General features: G+C 38.3%; 1 protein-coding gene across 50 annotated transcripts in view; it reads left to right on the top strand.

Annotated features, from left to right (window-relative positions):
* ATF1 (activating transcription factor 1) overlaps positions 1–20,263 on the top strand; it is a 65,028-nt gene that overhangs the window by 4,568 nt on the left and 40,197 nt on the right. For 46 of the 50 annotated variants that reach the window (XR_014082678.1, XR_014082674.1, XR_014082677.1 and 43 more), the window contains one exon: positions 5,093–5,191. Coding sequence is in view for 27 of the 50 variants with exons in the window: in XM_081592475.1 (XP_081448601.1) it covers positions 5,093–5,191 (99 nt within the window). In the remaining 23 variants the exon portion in view is untranslated. Of the gene's footprint in view, positions 1–4,197; positions 4,249–5,092; positions 5,192–20,263 lie in introns of all 50 variants that reach the window. The other 4 variants (XM_081592488.1, XM_081592509.1, XM_081592489.1 and 1 more) reach the window with 1 other exon arrangement.

Raw genomic sequence — 20,263 nt, 5'->3', positions numbered from 1 at the left:
GGGAACTCCACCATTGACTATACTTTTGAATCTGTGTTTCACTGCCCACTTGTGATTTTGCCCGACTTGGGATTGTTTTATGTTAAGCTTCCAGCTGCTGCCTGAGGCTTACTTTATTTTTACAGAAAATGCCTTTGTACACATAAAAATAAAATTGTATGTTGAGCAGGTTTTTAACAGATTAGTCTTAACCTTAATTTCAGGAATAATAGCTTTTTTCAAAAAATGAGCAGGTAAAGGTTTTATCCTGATAACGTCACTTTAAAAATACATATATATTGTTAATAAGCTGAAGCTATAAGGCTACTTTTATTTGGGGGGGGGGATGGTTAGTTCCTCTTTAAAAAAAAAAAACAGAAAATAGGTTATCTTTTCTGCAGGAAATAGAGTTGTAGTGATTGTCCAAAATGTTACTTGCACTCCAGTATTCTGGCCTGGAGAATTCCATGGACTGTATAGTTCATGGGGTCACAAAGAGTCGGACACGACTGAGTGACTTTTGTGTTTTGTAATGGCTTTTACTAGGAAATGTGTGATGTTTTGTTGATGATGTTAGTTTCTGTTAGATACTGGATTTCTTAGTAACACTGTTATGGAGGGAAATCAGTGAGTCACAGTGAAACAGCCAAGTATCACTTTGAATAATTTAACAAGGGTTTAAAAAATCTTTTACAGTTTCTTTTAGTGCTTTAGCACTACATCTTTTTTTCCCCTCTGCTCTATATTCTTTTCTAAAAATTTATTTTAATTGGAAGATTATTGCTTTATAATGTGTTGGTTTCTTCCATACATCAGCATGAATCAGCCATAGGTATACGTATGTCCCCTCCCTCTCCCATCCCACCCATTTAGGTTGTCACAGAGCACCAGATTGAGCTCTCTGTGTCATACAACAAATTCCCACTGGCTATCTGTTTTACATATAGTAATGTATATGTTTCAATGCTACTCTCTCAATTCGTTCCACCTTCTCTTTCCCCAGCTGTGTCCACAGGTCTCTTTCTGTCTGCGTCTCTATTGCTGCCTTACAAATAAGTTCATCTGTACCATTTTTCTAGATTCCATACATATGTGTTAATACATGATATTTATTTTTCTGACTTATTTCACCCTGTGTAACAGGCTCTAGATTCATCCACCTCACTAGAATTGACTCACATTGGTTCCTTTTTATGGCTGAGTAATATTCCATTGTATGTATGTACCACAACTTCTTTATTCTTCTCTCAGTGGACATTTAGGTTGCTTCCATGTCCTGGCTATTGTAAATAGTGCTGCAGTGAACACTGGGGTACATGTGTCTTTTAGAATGGTTTTCTGATGATATATGCCCAATAGTGGGATTGCTGGGTCATATGATAGTTTTATTCTTGGTTTTTAAAGAAATCTCCATACTGTTCTCCTTAGTGCCTGTATCAATTTACATTCCAACAGGGCAAGAGGGTTCCCTTTTCTCCACACCCTCCACCATTTTTTGTTTGTAGATTTTTTGATGATGGGCATTCTGACTAGTGTGAGGTGATACCTCACTGTAGTTTTGACTTGCATTTCTCTAATAATCAGAAATGTTGAGCATTTTTTCATGTGCTTATTAGCCGTCTGTATGTCCTCTTTGGAGAAATGTCTGTTTAGGTCTTCTGAACATTTTTTAATTGGGTTGTTTGCTTTTCTGATGTTGAGCTGCTTGTATATTTTGGAGTTTAACCCTTTGTCAGTTGCTTTATTTGCAGTTATTTTCTCCCATTCTGAGGGTTGTCTTTTAATCTTGTTTATGGTTTCCTTCGCTGTGCAAAAGCTTTTAAGTTTAATTAGGTCCCATTTGTTCATTTTTATTTTTATTTCCATTACTCTAGGAGGTGGGTCATAGAGGATCTTGCTATGATTTATGTCAAAGGGTGTTCTGCCTGTGTTTTCCTCCAAACTTCTATAGTTTCTGGTCTTACATTTAGGTCTTTAATCCATTTTGAGTTTATCTTTGTGTTGGTGTTAGAAAGTGTTCTAATTCCATTCTTTTACATGTAGGTGTCCAGTTTTCCCAGCACCACTTATTGAAGAGACTGTCTTTTCTCCATTGTATATTCTTGCCTCCTTTGCCAAAGATAAGGTTCCCATAGGTGCATGGGTTTATCTCTGGGCTTTCTGTGTTGTTCCATTGGTCTGTATTTCTGATTTTGTGGCAGTACCATACTGTCTTGATGATTGTAGCTTTGTAGTATAGTCTGAAGTCAGGAAGGTTGATTCCTGTAGCTTCACTCTTCTTTCTCAAGATTGCTTTGGCTATTCAGGGTCTTTTGTGTTTCCATACGAATTGTGAAATTTTTTGTTGTAGTTCTGTGAAAAATGCCATTGGTAATTTGACAGAGACTGCATTGAATCTGTTGATTTCTTTTGGTAGTATAGTCATTTTCACAATGTTGATTCTTCCTACCCAGGAACATGGTATATCTTTCCATATGTTTATGTCATCTTTGGTTTCTTTCATCAGTGTCTTATAGTTTTCTGTATACAGCTCTTTTGTCTCCTTAGGTAGGTTTATTCTTAGGTATTTTATTCTTTTTGTTTTCTGCTCTGTATTCTTGTGTCTTCTGAAATGGAGTGTTTAAAAAGGCATTTTCAGTAGCAATAGTATGTAGAAAGTATAAAATTCCATCTTTGATGCTATCTGTATGTTTAATCTGTGGGATTACCACTTCTGTTAGTGTAGGTTAAAAATGACTGCAGTCTTCCTAAAGAAGAGTCCATATGTAGCTTAAAAAGCAGTTCAAGAAACAATAGGGAAGCACTAGATGAACTTGTCAAAATTTTAAAATAATCATAATTAAGTCATATTGGAAGAATATTTGTATTAACATGATAGAAATAAAATTTATATGAAGAAATAATATAGGGTAATAGGGACAACACTAAGATCTGATGAATGGACAAATAATATAAACAGTTCACACAATTAATGGAGAATTAAAGAAATGTATGACAGTGTACCATTTTCCATCTATTGCATTAGTAATGACTTTAAAAAATTCCCATTGCTTTCTCATGTGCTTCTGGTGGACTACAATTCTTTCAGAAAGCTTTAAATATTCATACTCTTTAACCAAGTAATTCTCCTTTTTAGAATATAGCCTATGGAAATGATTTTGTTATGTTTATTTTAATTTTTTAATCAGTTAATTAGGCTGCACAACTTGTGGGATCTTAGTTCCCTGACCAGGGATTGAACCTGGGCCCCAGCATTGAAAGCACCAAATCGTAAACACTGGACCACCAAGGAATTCTCTCTCTTTACAAATTCTTTGAATTATGGAAAAATACACATAAAATTTATCATCATAAGCATTTTGAAGTATACAATTCAGTAGTGTTAGGTACATTACGTTGTTGTGCAGCCAATCTACAGAGCTTTTTCATACCATTAAATAACAACTCTCCATCTCTCCCTCCCTCCAGTCCCTGTTAACCACCATTCTTTGTTTCTATGGGTTTGAGTATTCCTAAGTAACTTAAATATGTGAAAGCATTCAATGTTTGTCTTTTGGGAACTGGTTTATTTCACTTAGCATATGTCCTCAAAGTTCATTTATTTTGTAGCATGTATCACAATTTCCTTCCTTTTTAAAGCTGAATAATATACCATTGTATATGTATATCACATTTTGTTTATTCACTCATCCATTGATGAACATTTGAGTTGCTTCTGCCTTTTGGCTACTGTGTACAGGGCTGTATTCTGCTATGTACAGAGCTGTACAAATATCTCTGTAAGACCCTGCTTTCAATTCTTTGGATAGAGGCACAAATACGGGATTGCTGGATCATATAGTAATTCTAGCTTTAGTTTTTTGAGTTACTACCATGTTCTTCCTCCCTGGTGTTGCACCATTCTACATTCCCAACTACAGTGCACAAATGTTCAGTTTCCCCACATCATTGCTAACACTTATTTTCTGTTTTTTAAAAAATATTAGCCATCATAATGGATGTGAGATGGTATCTTATTGTAGTTTTGATTTGCATTTCCCTAATACTTAATGAAATTGAGCATCTTTTCATTTTTTACTGGCCAGCCTTCTCTCTTTTTATGTCTTTCCACATAATTATAAAAACCTTAAATTCTGCCTAAAACTTCTACCAGTCTCTAAGTAGTTCTATTTGACGTATTCCATCTCTCATAATCCATTTATTCTCATTCTTATCCAGCTACATGTCCTGCAGTTGATTAGATCATCTAGATCTTTAGAAAGTCCTTAGGTATGATTTCATTCATTTATTCTGTTCAACCTTTGCTCAATAAATTCTCTATATTAAACTATGTATCCAATTAGAAACTGTTCCCTAGACTGCAGAAAAGAATGCTTGTGTCCCTGCGTATCATACTTTTTTAAAAAAATTGATCTAATATTTATTTTTGGCTGCACTGAGTCTTTGTTACTGCATGCAGGCTTTCTCTGTTGCTGACTGTTGGGGGGTGGTACTCTTCGTTGTGGTGCGCAGGCTTCTTGTAGTGGCTTCTCGTTGCAGAGCAGAGCCCGGGCTCAGTAGTTGTGACCCATGGGCTTAGTTGCTCCATGGCATGTGGAGTCTTCCTAGACCGTGTCCGCTGCATTGGCAGGCGGATTCTTAACCATGGGACCTCCAGGGAAGTCCTGTCATACTTCTTGAGTGGGGTAACATTTGAAAACATAGTCATAATAATTTATGTTTGTATATCATTTATTAAATTTAAACATCATATGGATCAAAATTCAAAAAAAAAGAATATGCAAGGAAAATCTCTATTCTCTTTCTATACCATAGCTACCAGTTCTCTTCCATGGAGGCAACCAAGTTATCAATTTTACACAACTATATACCATACATATTATATAGCACTTTTTATTTGCCATTTTAAAAGATTTTATCATTAGGTCGCTATACACCCAGAGCAGAGGTATAGGAACATGAGGTGGGATAAACTGAGCTCAGCCTTTAGTATAGAAAAGCTCTGTTTTGTTCTTCTGAAAAAGTATGCATGTTAAGAAGAGAAATGTCATAAGATTTCTTGAAAATGAAGTTAGAAAGCATCTTTTAACTGATTTTTTTTTCCTCTTTACAGTTGATTATGGAAGATTCTCACAAGAGTAACATTTCAGAGACAGCACCTCAATCTGGTTCAACAGTTCAGGCAGCTCATATTTCTCATATTGCTCAACAGGTAAGGCAGGAAGCAGCCAAAATATTGAGCCAGTTAGGAATGTTTGTTATTGCAGACAAATCTGTTGTTTCAAGTCGATAATTACTAACATTCAAAAAAATAAGCAATAGAGAAAAAAAAGCTAAAATGTTGAAATGTACGGAAGGAAGGAATATTTATGCTGTCAAGATGATTCAGTTTTATTATCTTTTCTACAAAATACACTTAGTGTTGTTTTAATATGTATATACTTTTCAGAACTTGAGATATTGATAGATTTCATTTTATGTGGTACATGATTAGTTTTTTTTTTTTCAGACTAATTTTGTTGCGATATAAGAAAAATGAAAAATTATTTGGTTCTTTAGGCTAAGTTGAAATAGAGAATAATAATTCCAGGACTCAAGCCATCTTCAGTTCAGTAGATGTGTTGTGGATATATAGAAAATATTTTTGCATAACTGGAAAATAGGTATATTCATTCAATAATTTAAATTGACAGACATGTACATGGCAGAACTGATGATATTTTTTTGTTTTAATTTTTAAATTAAAAAAAATTTTTTTTGGCTACATGGTAGGCAGAATCCTTAGTTCCCCAGTGCCCCGTGCAATGGAAGCACAGAGTTTTAACCACTGGTCCGCCAGAGAAGTCCTGAGAATTAATGATATTTTTAAAATTAGTTTATTTATTTTGGATTGCGCTGGGTCTTCATTGCTACATGGGCTTTTATCTAGTCGTGGAGATTTAGGGACTACTTAGGTTGTGGTACATGAGCTTCTCGTTGCAGTGGTTTCTCTTGTTGCAGAGCACAAGGGCATGCAGTCTTCCTAAAGAAGAAGGACTACTTTAGGAAGGGCATGCAGGCTTCAGTTGCTACAGCCCATGGGCTCAGTAGTTGCAGCTCGTGGGCTCTGGAGCTCTGGCTTTAGTAGTTGTTCACAGGCTGAGTTGCCCCATGGCATATGGGATCTTCCCAGACGAGGAACTGAATCTGTGTCCTCTGCACTGGCAGGCAGATTCTTATCCACTGTACCATCAGGAAAGTCCCTGATGATATTTTAAAAATTTCAAATCGTCTGATCCATGCATCTTTCTTCATATACCTCCACCAAAACAACATGTGGCATATATTTAATGTAACAGCAGATAAAGAGAATTCAGCCATTTTCTATTAACTCAAACATTAAGGAGATATGCAGAAATGTAAAACAATGTCATTTCTCTCACTAACCTTGGGGGGAAATATTTAGTTTTATTAATTAAAATATTATGTTAACGTGTAGTGGATTTATGATTGTTATTTTAAAGTGAACTATCAAATAGTTTTAAAATTTCATTTAAATTTTAAATGTAAGTATTAGATTAAAAGCTGACATAAATGAAAGTTCCTTGGGGTCCTTAATAATTTTTCAGAGTATAAAAGAGATAAAAAGTTGGAGAACTAAGCATCTAAAGGATTAATCCTTCAAGCTTGATTTATTCTTCTCTATTATTTGGCTATCTCTGAAGAATAATGGTATTGTTGCCATGTAGGGCTGGAAAAACAGTGATAGAGTCTTTCAGTTACCTTTCTGTTAGTAGAGCCTGTCACAAATGTTTTAATTCAGTTCACTTACTTACACATTTCAGTAATTTTGGTTAGATGTGAATGTTTTCCAAGTTTCCTTAGAAGAGCATTTACAGAGATAGAATAAGTACATTTATAGATCATAAATAATTTTATAGTGATTTTTTAAAAATAGTGTCACTGACTTTGTATCCAAATTCTTGTTGCTTGACTGCTAAATTCTGTAAGGAAAAAGTATCTAATACAGTAATTATTCAGTAGTTCAGTATAAAGTGGGGATATAGCAGTGAACAAAAGTTTCAGCTCTCATGGAACATATATTCTAGTATTGGAGAGAATAAAACATATTAGTTGGTAATATGTGCTGTGAGGCTGATAGAGCAGGATAGGAGGGATAGGGGATTGTTAATGGGGATGGGGACTTGCTGTCTGATATAAGCTGGTCAGAGAAGTCCTATCTGTGGTAATATCTCTTTAATTATATGAACCAACAACTGTACACTCAAGAGACTGAACTGCACCTGGCATGGTTAAGGAATAGCAGGGCAGCCACTGTGGTGGGAGAGGCAGGTGACACAAGGTGAGGCAGAGAGGTTGGGTTGGGAGGGAAGAATGCCAGATAATGTAGGCCTTGTATACCGCTATGAGATTTTTGCCTTTTAATCTCAGTAAGATGAGGAACCTTTGGAGTGGTGTGAGTAAAAATGTAATCTGACTGATACTTTAATAGGATCATTCTGGCTGCTTTGTGGAGTGGAAGTAGGAAAACCAATTAGGAGGCTGTTAAAGACACTAAATGTGCATGAAAGACAGTTGTGGCTCAGACTAAGGTGGGAGCAGTGGTGGTGGTGAGATAAAATTAGACTCTGGGTGTAATTTGATTGTAAAGCCAACAGTGTTTGCTTTGGGATTGGATGTGGGTTCAAAGGAAAAAGGAGTTAAGATTGACTCTACAGTTTTTGACTTGAATAACTAATAATGGAGTTGCCATTTATTGAGATGGACAATACTGGAACTTTTTTCTTTCTTTTTGGGGAGATGTTGCAGGAATTTGGCTTTTGGGCATGTTAAGTTTGTGGTACTATCTGTATTAGTTTTCTGTGTTGCAAAACAAACCACTGCAAATATAGTGGCTTAAAACAACATGTATTGATTATCTCACAATTTCTGTAGGGTCAGGCACTTCTTAGTTGGGTTCTCTGCTTCAGTTTCAGAGTTTCACAGGCTTCATCAAGATGTTGGCTAGGGCTGCCTTTTTATCCAGAGACTAGGACAGAGAAGAATTCACTTTTAAGCTCAGTTTGTTGGCAGAATTCATTTTGTTGCAGCTGTAGGACTGAGAACTTCTTTTTTGACTGGAGTCCACCTTCAGCTCTTAGAGGTCACCTGCAGTTTGCAGTGCACAGCATGGTAGCTTGCTTCTTTAAGTTCAGCAAGAGAATTAGAATGAGTCAGCTGGCAAGTTAGAGCCTTATATAACATAATCGGGGGGTGATACCCTATTCCTTTGCCATAAAATGTGACATAATCACAGGAATGACATTCCGTCATCTTTGCCTTATTCTGTTGGTTAGAAGCAAGCTACAGATCCCTCTAACACTCACACAAAGGCATGTACACCATGGGGGCCACCTTAGAATCTGTTTGGCAAATCATACAAGTAGATTTGTCCAGCAGGTAGTTGGATATATATGGTCTGGAGTCCAGAAGAGAAGTCCAGACAAGAAATATAAATTTAGGAGTTCTAGATATATAGGTAATATTTGAACTCACGGAGTGATTTCTGGCTTCCTTTTAGGATGTAGAAAGCTGGAAAGCATATTGCTCCCACTGTAAAACAAGAATAAGCTATAATATACAAAAAATCATAACTTCTCTCAGTGCATTAGAAGTGGAATGTGGGCATGGCTCACCTGTAGCAGAGCACAGGAAGAAAGTAGGGCTTTCCTACAGGGGGAAAAGAGAATTTAGCTAAATTTCTAATGAATTGCTGAAGTCTAAATGTAGGCTAGCATGAAATTACCCCTTGGGAGCTGCAAAACAAGGGTAGGTAACACCCACTTTTAGGCTTTTCTCTAAGGACCTCCAACAAGAATTCCTTATGAGAAAGATTAGGAAGCAAGGGATATAGAGAATGCCTCTCTGGGTGGTACAGGCCTGCCTGGACCCTTCATCCTTGTGGAAAAAAGCTTTAAGCAACTTGGTGAAGGGAATAAACCCAGTTTTTTCATAATGGGTGGGAGAAGTGAAAAGAAAAAAAAAATCCATAAACCCTGAGGGAAGGGCAGAAAACTTTCCCAGATTCAGATCATTAGTTTGCCTACTACTAAGAGAAAGCCTCACTTCCTGAGACTGAGACTTGTTGTTCAGTTGCTAGGTCAAGTCTGAGTCTGCAACCCTATGGACTGCAGCACACCAGAACCAGACATCCCTGTCCTTCACTATCTCCTGGAGCTTACTCAAACTCATGTCCATCATGTCGGTGATGCCATCCAACCATCTCATTCTCTGTTGTCCCCTTCTCCTCCTGCCCTCAGTCTTTCCCAGCATCAGGGTCTTTTCCAATAAGCTGGCTCTTGGCATCAGGTGACCAAAGGATTGGAGCTTCAGCATCAGTCCTTCCAGTGAATATTCAGGGTTTATTTCCTTTAGGATTGACTCCTTTAGTTTGATCTCATTGCTGTCCAGGGGACTCACAAGATCTTCTCCAGCATCACAATTCAAAAGCATCAATTCTTTGATGCTCAGCCTTCTTTCTAGTCCAGCTTTCATATCTATACGAGACTACTGGAAAAACCACAGCTTTCACTATATGGACCTTTGTCTGCAATGTGATGTCTGGTTTTTAATACACTGCCTAGGTTTGTCATATCTTTTCTTCCAAGGAGCAAGCGTCTTAATTTCATGGTTGCAGTCACCGTCCACAGTGATTTTTGGAGCCCAAGAAAATAAAATTTGTCACTATTTCCACTTTTCCCCCCATCTATTTGCCATGAAGTGATGGGACTGGATGCCATGATCTTAGTTTTTTGAATGTTGAGTTTTAAGCCAGCTTTTTCACTCTCTCACTTTCATCAAGAGGCTCTTGAGTTCCTCTTCACTTTCTACTATTAGATTGGTATCATCTGCATATCTGAGGTTTTTGATATTTCTCCTGGCAGTCTTAATTCCAGCTTGTGATGTATCCAGCCTGGCATTTTGAATGATGTATTCTGCATATAAGTTAAATAAGCAGGGTGACAAGTATACAACCTTGACGTACTCCTTTTCCAATTTTGAACAGGTCAGTTGAGACTAGGCCAGGATAACAGAGAACTTCCCCACCTGCCCCCATTCCTCCAAGCATGTAAAGCAACAGCAGTCTATCCCCTACCCTTGGGGAGTGCTAAGAGTTTAGAGAGACACTGAGTCAGGTGTACAGAGAAAGCCTAAAGCTGAGGGTAGAGCAAGAACATTGAGAAAAACCCTCTGGCAAACCAGACCCCACTCTAAGCAGAAGGTCACAGCAGAGGAATTTGGAGCTGGTAGTGCACTTAAAGGGAAGCCAATGTCTCAGAGGTAAAGAATCCGCCTGCAGTGCAGGAGACACAAGAGATGCCAATTTGATCCCTGGGTCTGGAAGATTCCTTGGAGAAGGAAATGGCAACCCACTCCAGTATTCTTCCTCAGAAAATCCCGTGGACAGAGGAGGGTTGCAAAGAGTTGGACAGGACTGAGCGACTAAACACAGGAAGTGTACTTAAGGTAATCATAACAGAACCCAAACCCCGCTCAACTCCTGAATGGATTGACTCATCCCCGCCCCCATCGCCTCCACTAAAAGCCTAGTAAAAAGAAGTAGTGTGCCCATTTTTAGGCACACTAAATACTGTTTCCTCAGTCTCTACTCTCCTTACACATGAAGCATATACAAAACAAAAAAAAAATCATCCCCTGTCAGAAGTAAAAATGATCAATAGACTCAGGGTGACTCAGTTGTTAGAAATATCAGATAGTGAATTTAACAATAATATATTAGTGGTTCTAGTAGAAAAGGTGGAGAACATGTATGAACAAGAGTTAAATTTCAGCAGAGGAATAGAAACTATGCAAGAGTCAAATGGAAATGCTAGAAATAAAAATTGTGACATAGATGAAGTATGTTTTAGGGTTTATTCGTACACTTGACACAACTGAGGAAAGAATCAGTGAACTTGAAGATAGACCAATAGAAATTATCCAAACTGAAAACGAAGAGAAAAAGGGAAGAGGAAAACAGAGCACCTGAGATTTGTGCCACAATATCTTGAGATTACTGGGGTTGAGTATAGTCAGAGATGAGGTCAATGGATTTGATTCTGGGACTTCCAAAATTTGGGGTTTGGGGAGATTGAAGAGGGATGGCCAAAGCAGTAAAAAAACAGTACAGAAAAAAAAAATCAAGAGAGATTAGGATTTTGGAAATTAAGAATGAGGTGATGGTCAGCTATGTAAATTGCTACTGGTAGGTCAGATGAGGAGTAACAATAACTATTAATGTAGTTGATTTTCATTTTTAAAGGATTCTGTATTTACAAATTTACCTACTTAGTAAAATTTATTTGTAATCCCCAAATCAATATGTACTTTTATGGTTATTAGTGGACATGTGTGTTGTAGTGAAAAATATGAGTCACTTTCTTAGTTGGGGCCGAATAATGGCAGTACCTTATCTTATGTTAGCTGTCATACTATAAACTATTCTCTTTGTGGTCTAGTTATTGCTGTTTTTCACATTGCTGTGCTTTTTGTTTGTGATTTTGCTGTTTAAAATGGGCTCTAAGCCTAGCGCTTAAGTGTTAAGTGCAAGAAGGTTACGATGTACCTTGTGTAGAAAATAAATGTGTTTGATAAGTTTCATTGAGGTATGACTTGTAGTGCTGTTAACTGTAAATTCAATGTTAATGAATACTGTGTTCCAGACTGCTACAGTAAAGCTGATATTGCAATAAAGCAAGTCACACAAAGTTTTTGGTGTCCCAGTACACTTAAAAGTTATGTTTATAGTGTATTGTAGTCTGTTGAAATGTGCCTTAGCATTCTGTCTAAATAGTGAACATACTTTAATTAAAAAATACTGTATTGTGGGAATTCCTTGGTGGTCCAGTGCTTAGGTAGGTAGACTGGGGATGAGCTATTCTGAAAGTTTTCTTTTGATAAATTGTTTTTCAGTCAAATAAAGCATTTTGAGAACATAAGTAGACTAGGGATATGTAGTAGGATTGTTGGAAAGCATTAACAGTCCACTTGAGGTTAGTGATCAAGAACTTAAAGTGAGACCATTAAGTTCAGTTTGTTTTTTTCTCCAGTCAGATTCAGATACTTGTATACCGGTTACAGGCATAGAGTATGTGAGTTAGCAGGTTGCTGTTTATTCCAGAGACTAAAGCAAGAAAAGACAAGGACATTGAAGGTGTATGTGACACAGTGATTATAATGCTGCACCTTGAAATTTAAGCTGTGTAAGGAAGTAGTGGGGACTTGATGGGGTCGAAAGCAGGGAAAAGGTAGTAGATGCAGTGGATTATAGGTTTCTGTGGAGTCCAAGGATTGTCGAGAGTCCAAATAGTAGAGTTAATGAAGTAGAAGTGTAGAAGTAGGTGGTACTCAGAGAGATACTTAAATTTGAGATTATAGGGGGATGCATTTATTGGTAATGATAGGGTTTAGGCAAGTGGTTCTCCATATTGGAGCAGTACTGCTTCCTCACTGGGATGTCTGGAAATACACACAGGGTTAGGGGTGGAGTTTGCTACTCACAGTTGTGGGCAGGGGCCGGAGATGCTAAATGTTTTTCATTGAGCAGGATATTCTTGAACATGGAAGACTTGTCCTGCCCCAATTCCCTGTTTAGAAACACTGTAGGGTGTGACAGTGGGAGTGGGTGGCTGAGGAGGGTAGGAGACAGGGCATTGGAGCAGAGGAATCAAAACAGGCCCAGCCAGGCATGGAAGGATACTGGTTTTTGTGTACTGAAATCACCACAAATTATGTCAGGAATAGTACTGGAGAGGATAGAGTGATTCTGGGGCTAAAGTCTTAAAGAAATGAGGGGAATGTGACTGCCACAAGCAGAGTGTGCTGCTATGAACCTCAAAGTTGGGAATTTCCAGGTAGAACATTGAAGGGACAATGGCCTGCGAGTAGCAATGAAGAGCAGAGGAAATACACATCTTATCTTTAGGCTTGAAAGATGGAGAAGCTCTGTAGAGTCAGCAAAAACAAGACTGGGAGCTCACTGTGGCTCAGATCGTGAACTCCTTATTGCCAAATTCAGACTTAAATTGAAGAAAATAGGGAAAACCACTAGATCATTCAGGTATGACCTAAATCAAATCCCTTACTATTATACAGTGAAAGTGACAGATAGATTCATATAAGATCTAATAGGCATTAGATCTTGTAGACAGAGTGCCTGAAGAACTATGGACGGAGGTTTGTGACATTGTACAGGAGGCAGTGATCAAGACCATCCCCAAGAAAAAGACATGCAAAAAGGCAAAATGGTTGTCTGAGGAGGCCTCACAAATAGCTGAGAAAAGAAGAGATGCTAAAGGCAAAGGAAAAAAGGAAAGAAATACCCATTTGAATGCAGAGTTCCAAAGAACAGCAAGGAGAGATTAGAAAGCCTTCCTCAGTGATCAATGCAAAGAAATAGAGGAAAACAATAGAATGGGAAAGACTAGAGATCTCTTCAGAAAAATTAGAGATACCAAGGGAACATTTCATGCAAAGATGGGCAAAGTAAAGGACAGAAATGGTATGAACCTAACAGAAGCAGAAGATACTAAGAAGAGGTGGCAAGAATACACAGAAGAATTATACAAAAAAGATCTTAATGACTCAGATAATCACCATGGTGTGATCACTCACCTAAAGCCAGACATCCTGGAATGCGAAGTCAAGTGGGCCTTAGGAAGCATCACTACGAACAAAGCTAGTGGAAGTGATGGAATTTCAGTTGAGCTATTTCAAATCCTGAAAGATGATGCTGTGAAAGTGCTGCACTCAATATGCCAGCAAATCTGGACATCTCAGCAGTGGCCACAGGACTGGGAAAGGTCAGTTTTCATTCCAATCCCAAAGAAAGGCAATGCCAAAGAATGTTCAAACTACTGCACAATTGCCCTCATCTCATGCTAGCAAAGTAATGCTCAAAATTCTCCAAGCCAGGCTTCAACAGTATGTGAACCGTGAACTTCCAGATGTTCAAGCTGGTTTTAGAAAAGGCAGAGGAACCAGAGATCAAATTGCCAACATCTGTTGGATCATCGAAAAAGCAAGAGAGTTCCAGAAAAACATCTACTTTATTGACTATGCCAAAGTCATTGACTGTGTGGATCACAACAAACTGGAAACTTCTTCAAGAGATGGGAATACGAGACCACGTGACCTGCATCCTGAGAAATCTGTATGCAGGTCAAGAAGCAACAATTAGAACTGGACATGGAACAACAGACTGGTTCCAAATTAGGAAAGCAGTATGTCAAGGCTGTATATTGTCACCCTGTGTATTTAACTTATATGCAGAGAACATCATGCGAAATGCCAGGCTGGATGAAGCACAAGCTGGAATCAAGATTGCCAGGAGAAATATCAATAACCTCAGATAGGCAGATGACACCACCCTTATGGCAGAAAGCGAAGAAGAACCAAAGAGCCTCTTGATGAAAGTGGAAGAGGAGAGTGAAAAAGTTGGCTTAAAACTCAGCATTCAGAAAACAAAGATCATGGCATCCGGTCCCATCACTTCATGGCAAATAGATGGGGAAACAGTGGAAACAGAGACTTTCTTTTGGGAGGATCCAAAATCACTGCAGATGGTGACTGCAGCCATGAAATTAAAAGATGTTTGCTCCTTGGAAGAAAAGTTATGACCAACCTAGACAGCATATTAAAAAGCAGAGACATTACTCTACCAACAAAGGTCTGTCTAGTCAAAGCTATGGTTTTTCCAGTAGTCATGTATGGATGTAAGAGTTGGACTATAAAGAAAGTTGAGTGTCGAAGAATTGATGCTTTTGAACTGTGGTGTTGGAAAAGACTCCTGAGAGTCCCTTGGACAGCAAGGAGATCCAACCAGTCCGTCCTAAAGGAAATCAGCCCTGAATATTCATTGGAAGGACTGATGCTGAAACTAAAACTCCAGTACTCTGGCCACTTGATGTGAAGAACTGACTCATTGGAAAAGACCCTGATGCTGGGAAAGATTAAAGGCAGGAGGAGAAGGGGACGACAGAGGATGAGATGGTTGGATGGCATCACTGACTCAATGGACATGAGTTTGAGTAAACTCCGGGAGTTGGTGATGGACAGGGAAGCCTGGCTTCCTGCAGTCCATGAGGTCACAAAATGTCGGATACGACTCAGCAACTGAACTTAACTGAACTGATAAGGAGAGAGCTGGTGTTCTCCAGAGGAGAACATAGGTTCATTTATGGCAAAAAGGTGAAGGGGAAGGGCTCAGCACTTGATCAGTTTCATTTAATTACAATATATACATAAGTTGAGAAGCAGCCTTGTTTAAGACCTGGTTTGAATCCTGGTTTTGTCATTTAGTGACTCTGGAACATTGGCTTGAGTCAACTTATTTATACTTGATGTTCAGCACCTGTAAATTAAGGCATCATATGTGGTGATTTCTAAGGTCTTTTTCACCTCATAAATTTCAGTGATTCTCATGCTGTAGTACTCTTGCCTGGAAAATCCCATGGATGGAGGAGCCTGGTTAGGCTGCAGACCATGGGGTCGCTAAGAGTCGGAAACGACTGAGCAACTTCACTTTCCCTTTTCACTTTCATACATTGGAGAAGGAAATGGCAACCCACTCCGGTGTTCTTGCCTGGAGAATCCCAGGGATGGGGGAGCCTGGTGGGCTGCTGTCTATGGGGTCGCACAGAGTCGGACACGACTGAAGCGATTTAGCAGCAGCGGCAGCATGCTGTAGAGAATTCTCATACGGTAGAGAAATTTGTGTACTTTAACCATGTGTGAATGGGGAAAACAGTGACAAACAGCTAACAAGCATTGAGTATCTACTGTGTGCCTCGTGTATTCTAAACATGTTTTAACACCTTCAAACCTCTTATCAACCTATTGTGGTTTTATAATCCCCATTTTAGAGGTTCGTACAACTATTAAAGGCTAGAGATATAATTTGAATTCCAGCAGTTTGACTTCCCACACAGCTTGGGTTTCCTGGGTAGCAGACAGTGCAATGGACATTAGCAGGCAGGAAGTTTATTAGGAAGACTTTTGGGATTACCACCTGTGGAAGGGAAAGAAAGAAGTAGAAGGAAGCAGGATTGGGCAGAGGGAAAAGTTGGACTTTGATTCAGTCTCACTGAGAACCTCAGTGGGGATCTTTGAAGCTCAGATTGCGCTTCAGAATTGGGATAAGGAACCAGCCAGGCCTTTTTATTCCTGCATGCACCAGGCATTGTGTCTTGACTGATCTGGGAAGGGGTATGTGTGACCTCAGGCAAGGTGACTCTAATCAGCCAGGGTATTTCCATAGAGGGCTGACCCCTGTCAGCAGCTGTCCTCCAGTAGCTGGAGAATAAGTTTTTTACCAGAGAAATGGGATCTGGCTGTTGTATCATGGTGTCTGTTACAACTGCAGACTTTATAATCACCACAGTTGTTTGTTGGCTCCAGGCAATGGATGAGGATAAATGAGGCTAATTTAAGAAATTCCAAATAAGCTTGGCTCCAGAACACTTTTAAAACAGATTGATTTTCATTCCATTCATATTTTTGACATGAGAACTTGACCCAAGGGTTTTTCCAGGGATAAGCTAAGAGTGTGTGCGTACACGCGCACATCAGTGGTTTTGGTAATCCTTTCTTACCTGGAGGTTCTCTATCTAATGTCTTGGATGTTCTTGGTCATCTGGATTTTACTTTTCAGGAAAGAAAGATTCTTCTATAGAGAGTTAGAAATCTAAGTTTATTTAGGTGTTTCCGGTATGGATGGTATGGGGACTAGAAGGATAATTTTCCTTTCTCATTTGCTTAATAGGGTCTTTCACAGAGCTGAAAGTTTTAAATTTTGATTAGGTCCAGTTTATAAATTTTTCTTTTTATGGACTGTGCGGACTTTATCTAAGAACTCTTTGCTTAGTCCTAAATTTCAAAGACTTTACCCCCATTTCCTCCTAAAGTTTTATAGTATTATATTTCACATTTAAGTCCATGATTCATTTTAAGGTAATTTTTGTATAAACTTGTGGGATTTGTTTTGTGCTTGCCTATGTATGCACAATTGCTATAGCACCATTTGTTGAAAAGAGTACCCCTCCTCCATTGAATTGCTTTTGCCCTTTTGTCCAAAATCATTTCGGGATATTTGTCTGTTTCTGAGCTCTCTGTTACATTCCATTGATCTATATGTCTGTCCCTCTGTCAGTGCCGCACTGTCTTGTGTACCGTGCATAGTAAGCCTTAACATTGGGAAGATGATTCCTCCCATTTTATTCTTTTTCAAAATTGTTTTGGCTATTTTAGGTCCTTTTCCTTACAGATTTTAGAAGAAGCTTGTCTGTGTCTGAACATGTAGATCAATTGGGGAGTACTGACATCTTATTCCCATATCTGTTTCGTTAGTCTTACAGCTTAGTATTTTATTTTCCTTGGAGCAGTTGTACATAATATTGCATATTTTCTTTAGAGCTATTGTAGGTGATATTGTATTAATTTTAGATTTCAGTTATTGTAAGGACATAGAAGTCCAGTTGATTTTGGTTCTTGATCTTAAGCTTTGCAACATTGCTGAACACACTTACTGTAGGAGGGATGATTTTGGTGTTTTTCATTTGTTTTTAATAGTCCTTAGGATTTTGTGTGTTTAGTAGTGTCATCTGCAGATAGAGTTGGGTTTATTTCTTGTTTTCCAATCTGTATGCATTTTGTTTCTTTTTCTTGGGTTATTGTAACGGCTAGCGCTTACAGAATTATCTTGAATAGAGTGATGAAGTGGACATCCTTTCTTTTCCCAGTTTCAAAGGGAAAGCATTCATTTTTTTATCATTAAATCTGACATTAGCTGTGTACGTTTTTTATAGATCCTGTTTGTGAGTTTGAGAAGGTTCCCTTCTAAGTCTTCTGAGATTTTTTTTTTTTCTCCTATGAAATGATATTAGATCTGTCAGATGCTTCAGATGCTTTTTCTGTATCAGGTAGTGTGATCAGATGATTTTACAACTGGAAGTTTGTACCTCTTGATCCCCTTCACTTATTTCGCCCAACCTTCATTCCCTTCCTTTCTGGAAAATCTGTTTGTTCTGTGTATATGTGAGTCTATATCTTTTGTTTGTTCATTTTTAAAAAATAGATTCCATATATAAGTAAAACTTTATAGTATTTGTTTTTCTCTATCCCACTTATTTCACATAGCATAATACCCTCTAGATGGAGGAGGAAATGGCAACCCACTCCAGTGTTCTTGCCTGGAGAATCCCATGGACAGAGGAGCCTGGAGGGCTACAGTCCATGGGTTCGCACAGAGTTGGACATGACTGAAGCGACTAAGCAGCAGCAGAAGCAGCAATACCCTCTAGATACATCCAGTTCAGTTCAGTCACTCAGTCGTGTCTGAGTCTTTGTGACCCCATGGACTGCAGCACGCCAGGCTTCCCTGTCCATCACCAACTCCCGAAGCTTACTCAGACTCATGTCCATTGAGTTGGTGATGCCATCCAACCATTTCATCCTCTGTTGTCCCCTTCTCCTGCCTTCAATCTCCCAGCATTAGGGTCTTTTCCATGTTGTTGGAAATCACAAGATTTCCTTCTTTTTTATGACTGAGTAATATTCAGTTGTTCATCATCTTTATCCATTCATTTATTGAAGGACACTTACGTTGCTTCCGTATCTTCGCTATTGTAAATAATGCTGCCATTCACATAGAGGTGCATATATCTTTTAATTTACTTTTGGACTGTGCTGGGTCTTTGTTGCTGTGCTCTGGTTTTCTCTAGCTGTGGTGAGTGGGGGCTACTTTTCCTTGCAGTACATGAGCTTCTCATTGCAGTGACTTTTCTTTTTGTGGAGCATGGGCTCTAGAGTGCTTAGGCTTCGGTATTTGTGGCACATGGGCTTAGTTGCCCTGCAGCATGTGGAATCTTCCCCCACCAATGATCGAACCTGTGAGCCCTGCAGTGGCAGGTAGATTCTTAACCACTGGACCACCAGGGAAGTACATGTATATCTTTTGGAACTAGTGTTTTGGGTTTTTTGGTAAATACCCGGAAGTGGAATTGCTGGGTCGTATGGTAGTTCTATTTTTAATTTTTTGAGAAATCACTATACTGCTTTCCATTGTGTTTGGACTAATTTACATTCTCAACAGTGCATGAAGATTTCCCTTTTCCTCACATCCTTGCCAATACTTGTTATTTGTTGTCTTTTTGATGATAGCCATTCTGACAGATGTGAGGTGATAGCTCATTGTGGTTTTGGTTTGCATTTCGCTAGTAGAGATAAGTGATATTGAGCATCTTTTCATGTGTCTGTTGGCCATGTGTATGTCTTTTGTAGAAAAATGTCTATTCTGGTCTTCTGCCTATTTTAACATTTGGATTGTTTGGGGTGTTTTGGTATTGAGTTGTTTGAGTTCTTTTTGTATTTTGGATATTAACCTCTTATTGGATGTATCATTTGCAAATATCTCCTCCCATTTAGTAGGTTGCCTTTTTTTGTTGTTGAAATTATCTTTCACTGTGCTAAAGTATTGAAGCTTGATGTAGTACCATTTGTTTATTTTTGCTTTTGTTGCCCTTGTTTGAGGAAACAGATCCAGAAAAATATTACTAAGACCAGTGTCCAACTTCTACTGTCTCTTTCCCTGTAGAAGTTTTATGGTTTCATATCTTGCACTTAAGTCTAATCTTTTTCTTTTTCTTTTTATATGTGTGTAAGAAACTGGTTCACTTGTATTCTTTCATTTTGAAAGCAGATTAAGAGTTATGAACAGCTCGGATTTTCTCATCTGAGAAAATCCATTTTGCACAGTGTAAAATAAGATTTTGTTATAAGGGGTGACTCTTGGCTTCAGAAAGTATTAGAAAATGTATAAGGACTAGCTAATTTCTTCAGTGGAATGTGAGACTAGATATAAGTTACAAATATGCTAAAATAAAATTTTACCTATAGTAGACATTTTAGGATAATTTAGATACATCATTTTATCATAACAACTGTCTATAGTGTTAATAATACTCTGGACTTGGCCTATAGAACTGTTGGATTACAGTCCAAAATTATGTAAAGTAATATGACTGAACTAATAGACCAGAGGTTCATAATTTAAGTTAATCAGTATATATGGAGGGACTTTAACATGAGAAATCTTGCTTAACAGTCTATGGTAAGAAATTAATGTTCCCCAGAATAGAACATTCTATCAGAACAACATGTTCTGATCTATATCTGGAGTATAGTAGTAGCAAGATAGTTATTGTAATGTGTTAAGATAGACTTGGTGAGGTCACTGAAAATATCCAAA

Source organism: Giraffa tippelskirchi, chromosome 4 (genome assembly GCF_054371585.1).
Source record: "Giraffa tippelskirchi isolate mGirTip1 chromosome 4, T2T-mGirTip1v1.2.pri, whole genome shotgun sequence".
Lineage (NCBI taxonomy): Eukaryota > Metazoa > Chordata > Mammalia > Artiodactyla > Giraffidae > Giraffa > Giraffa tippelskirchi.
Note: the sequence above shows the minus strand (reverse complement) of the source record. Positions and strands in the feature narration are given on the sequence as shown.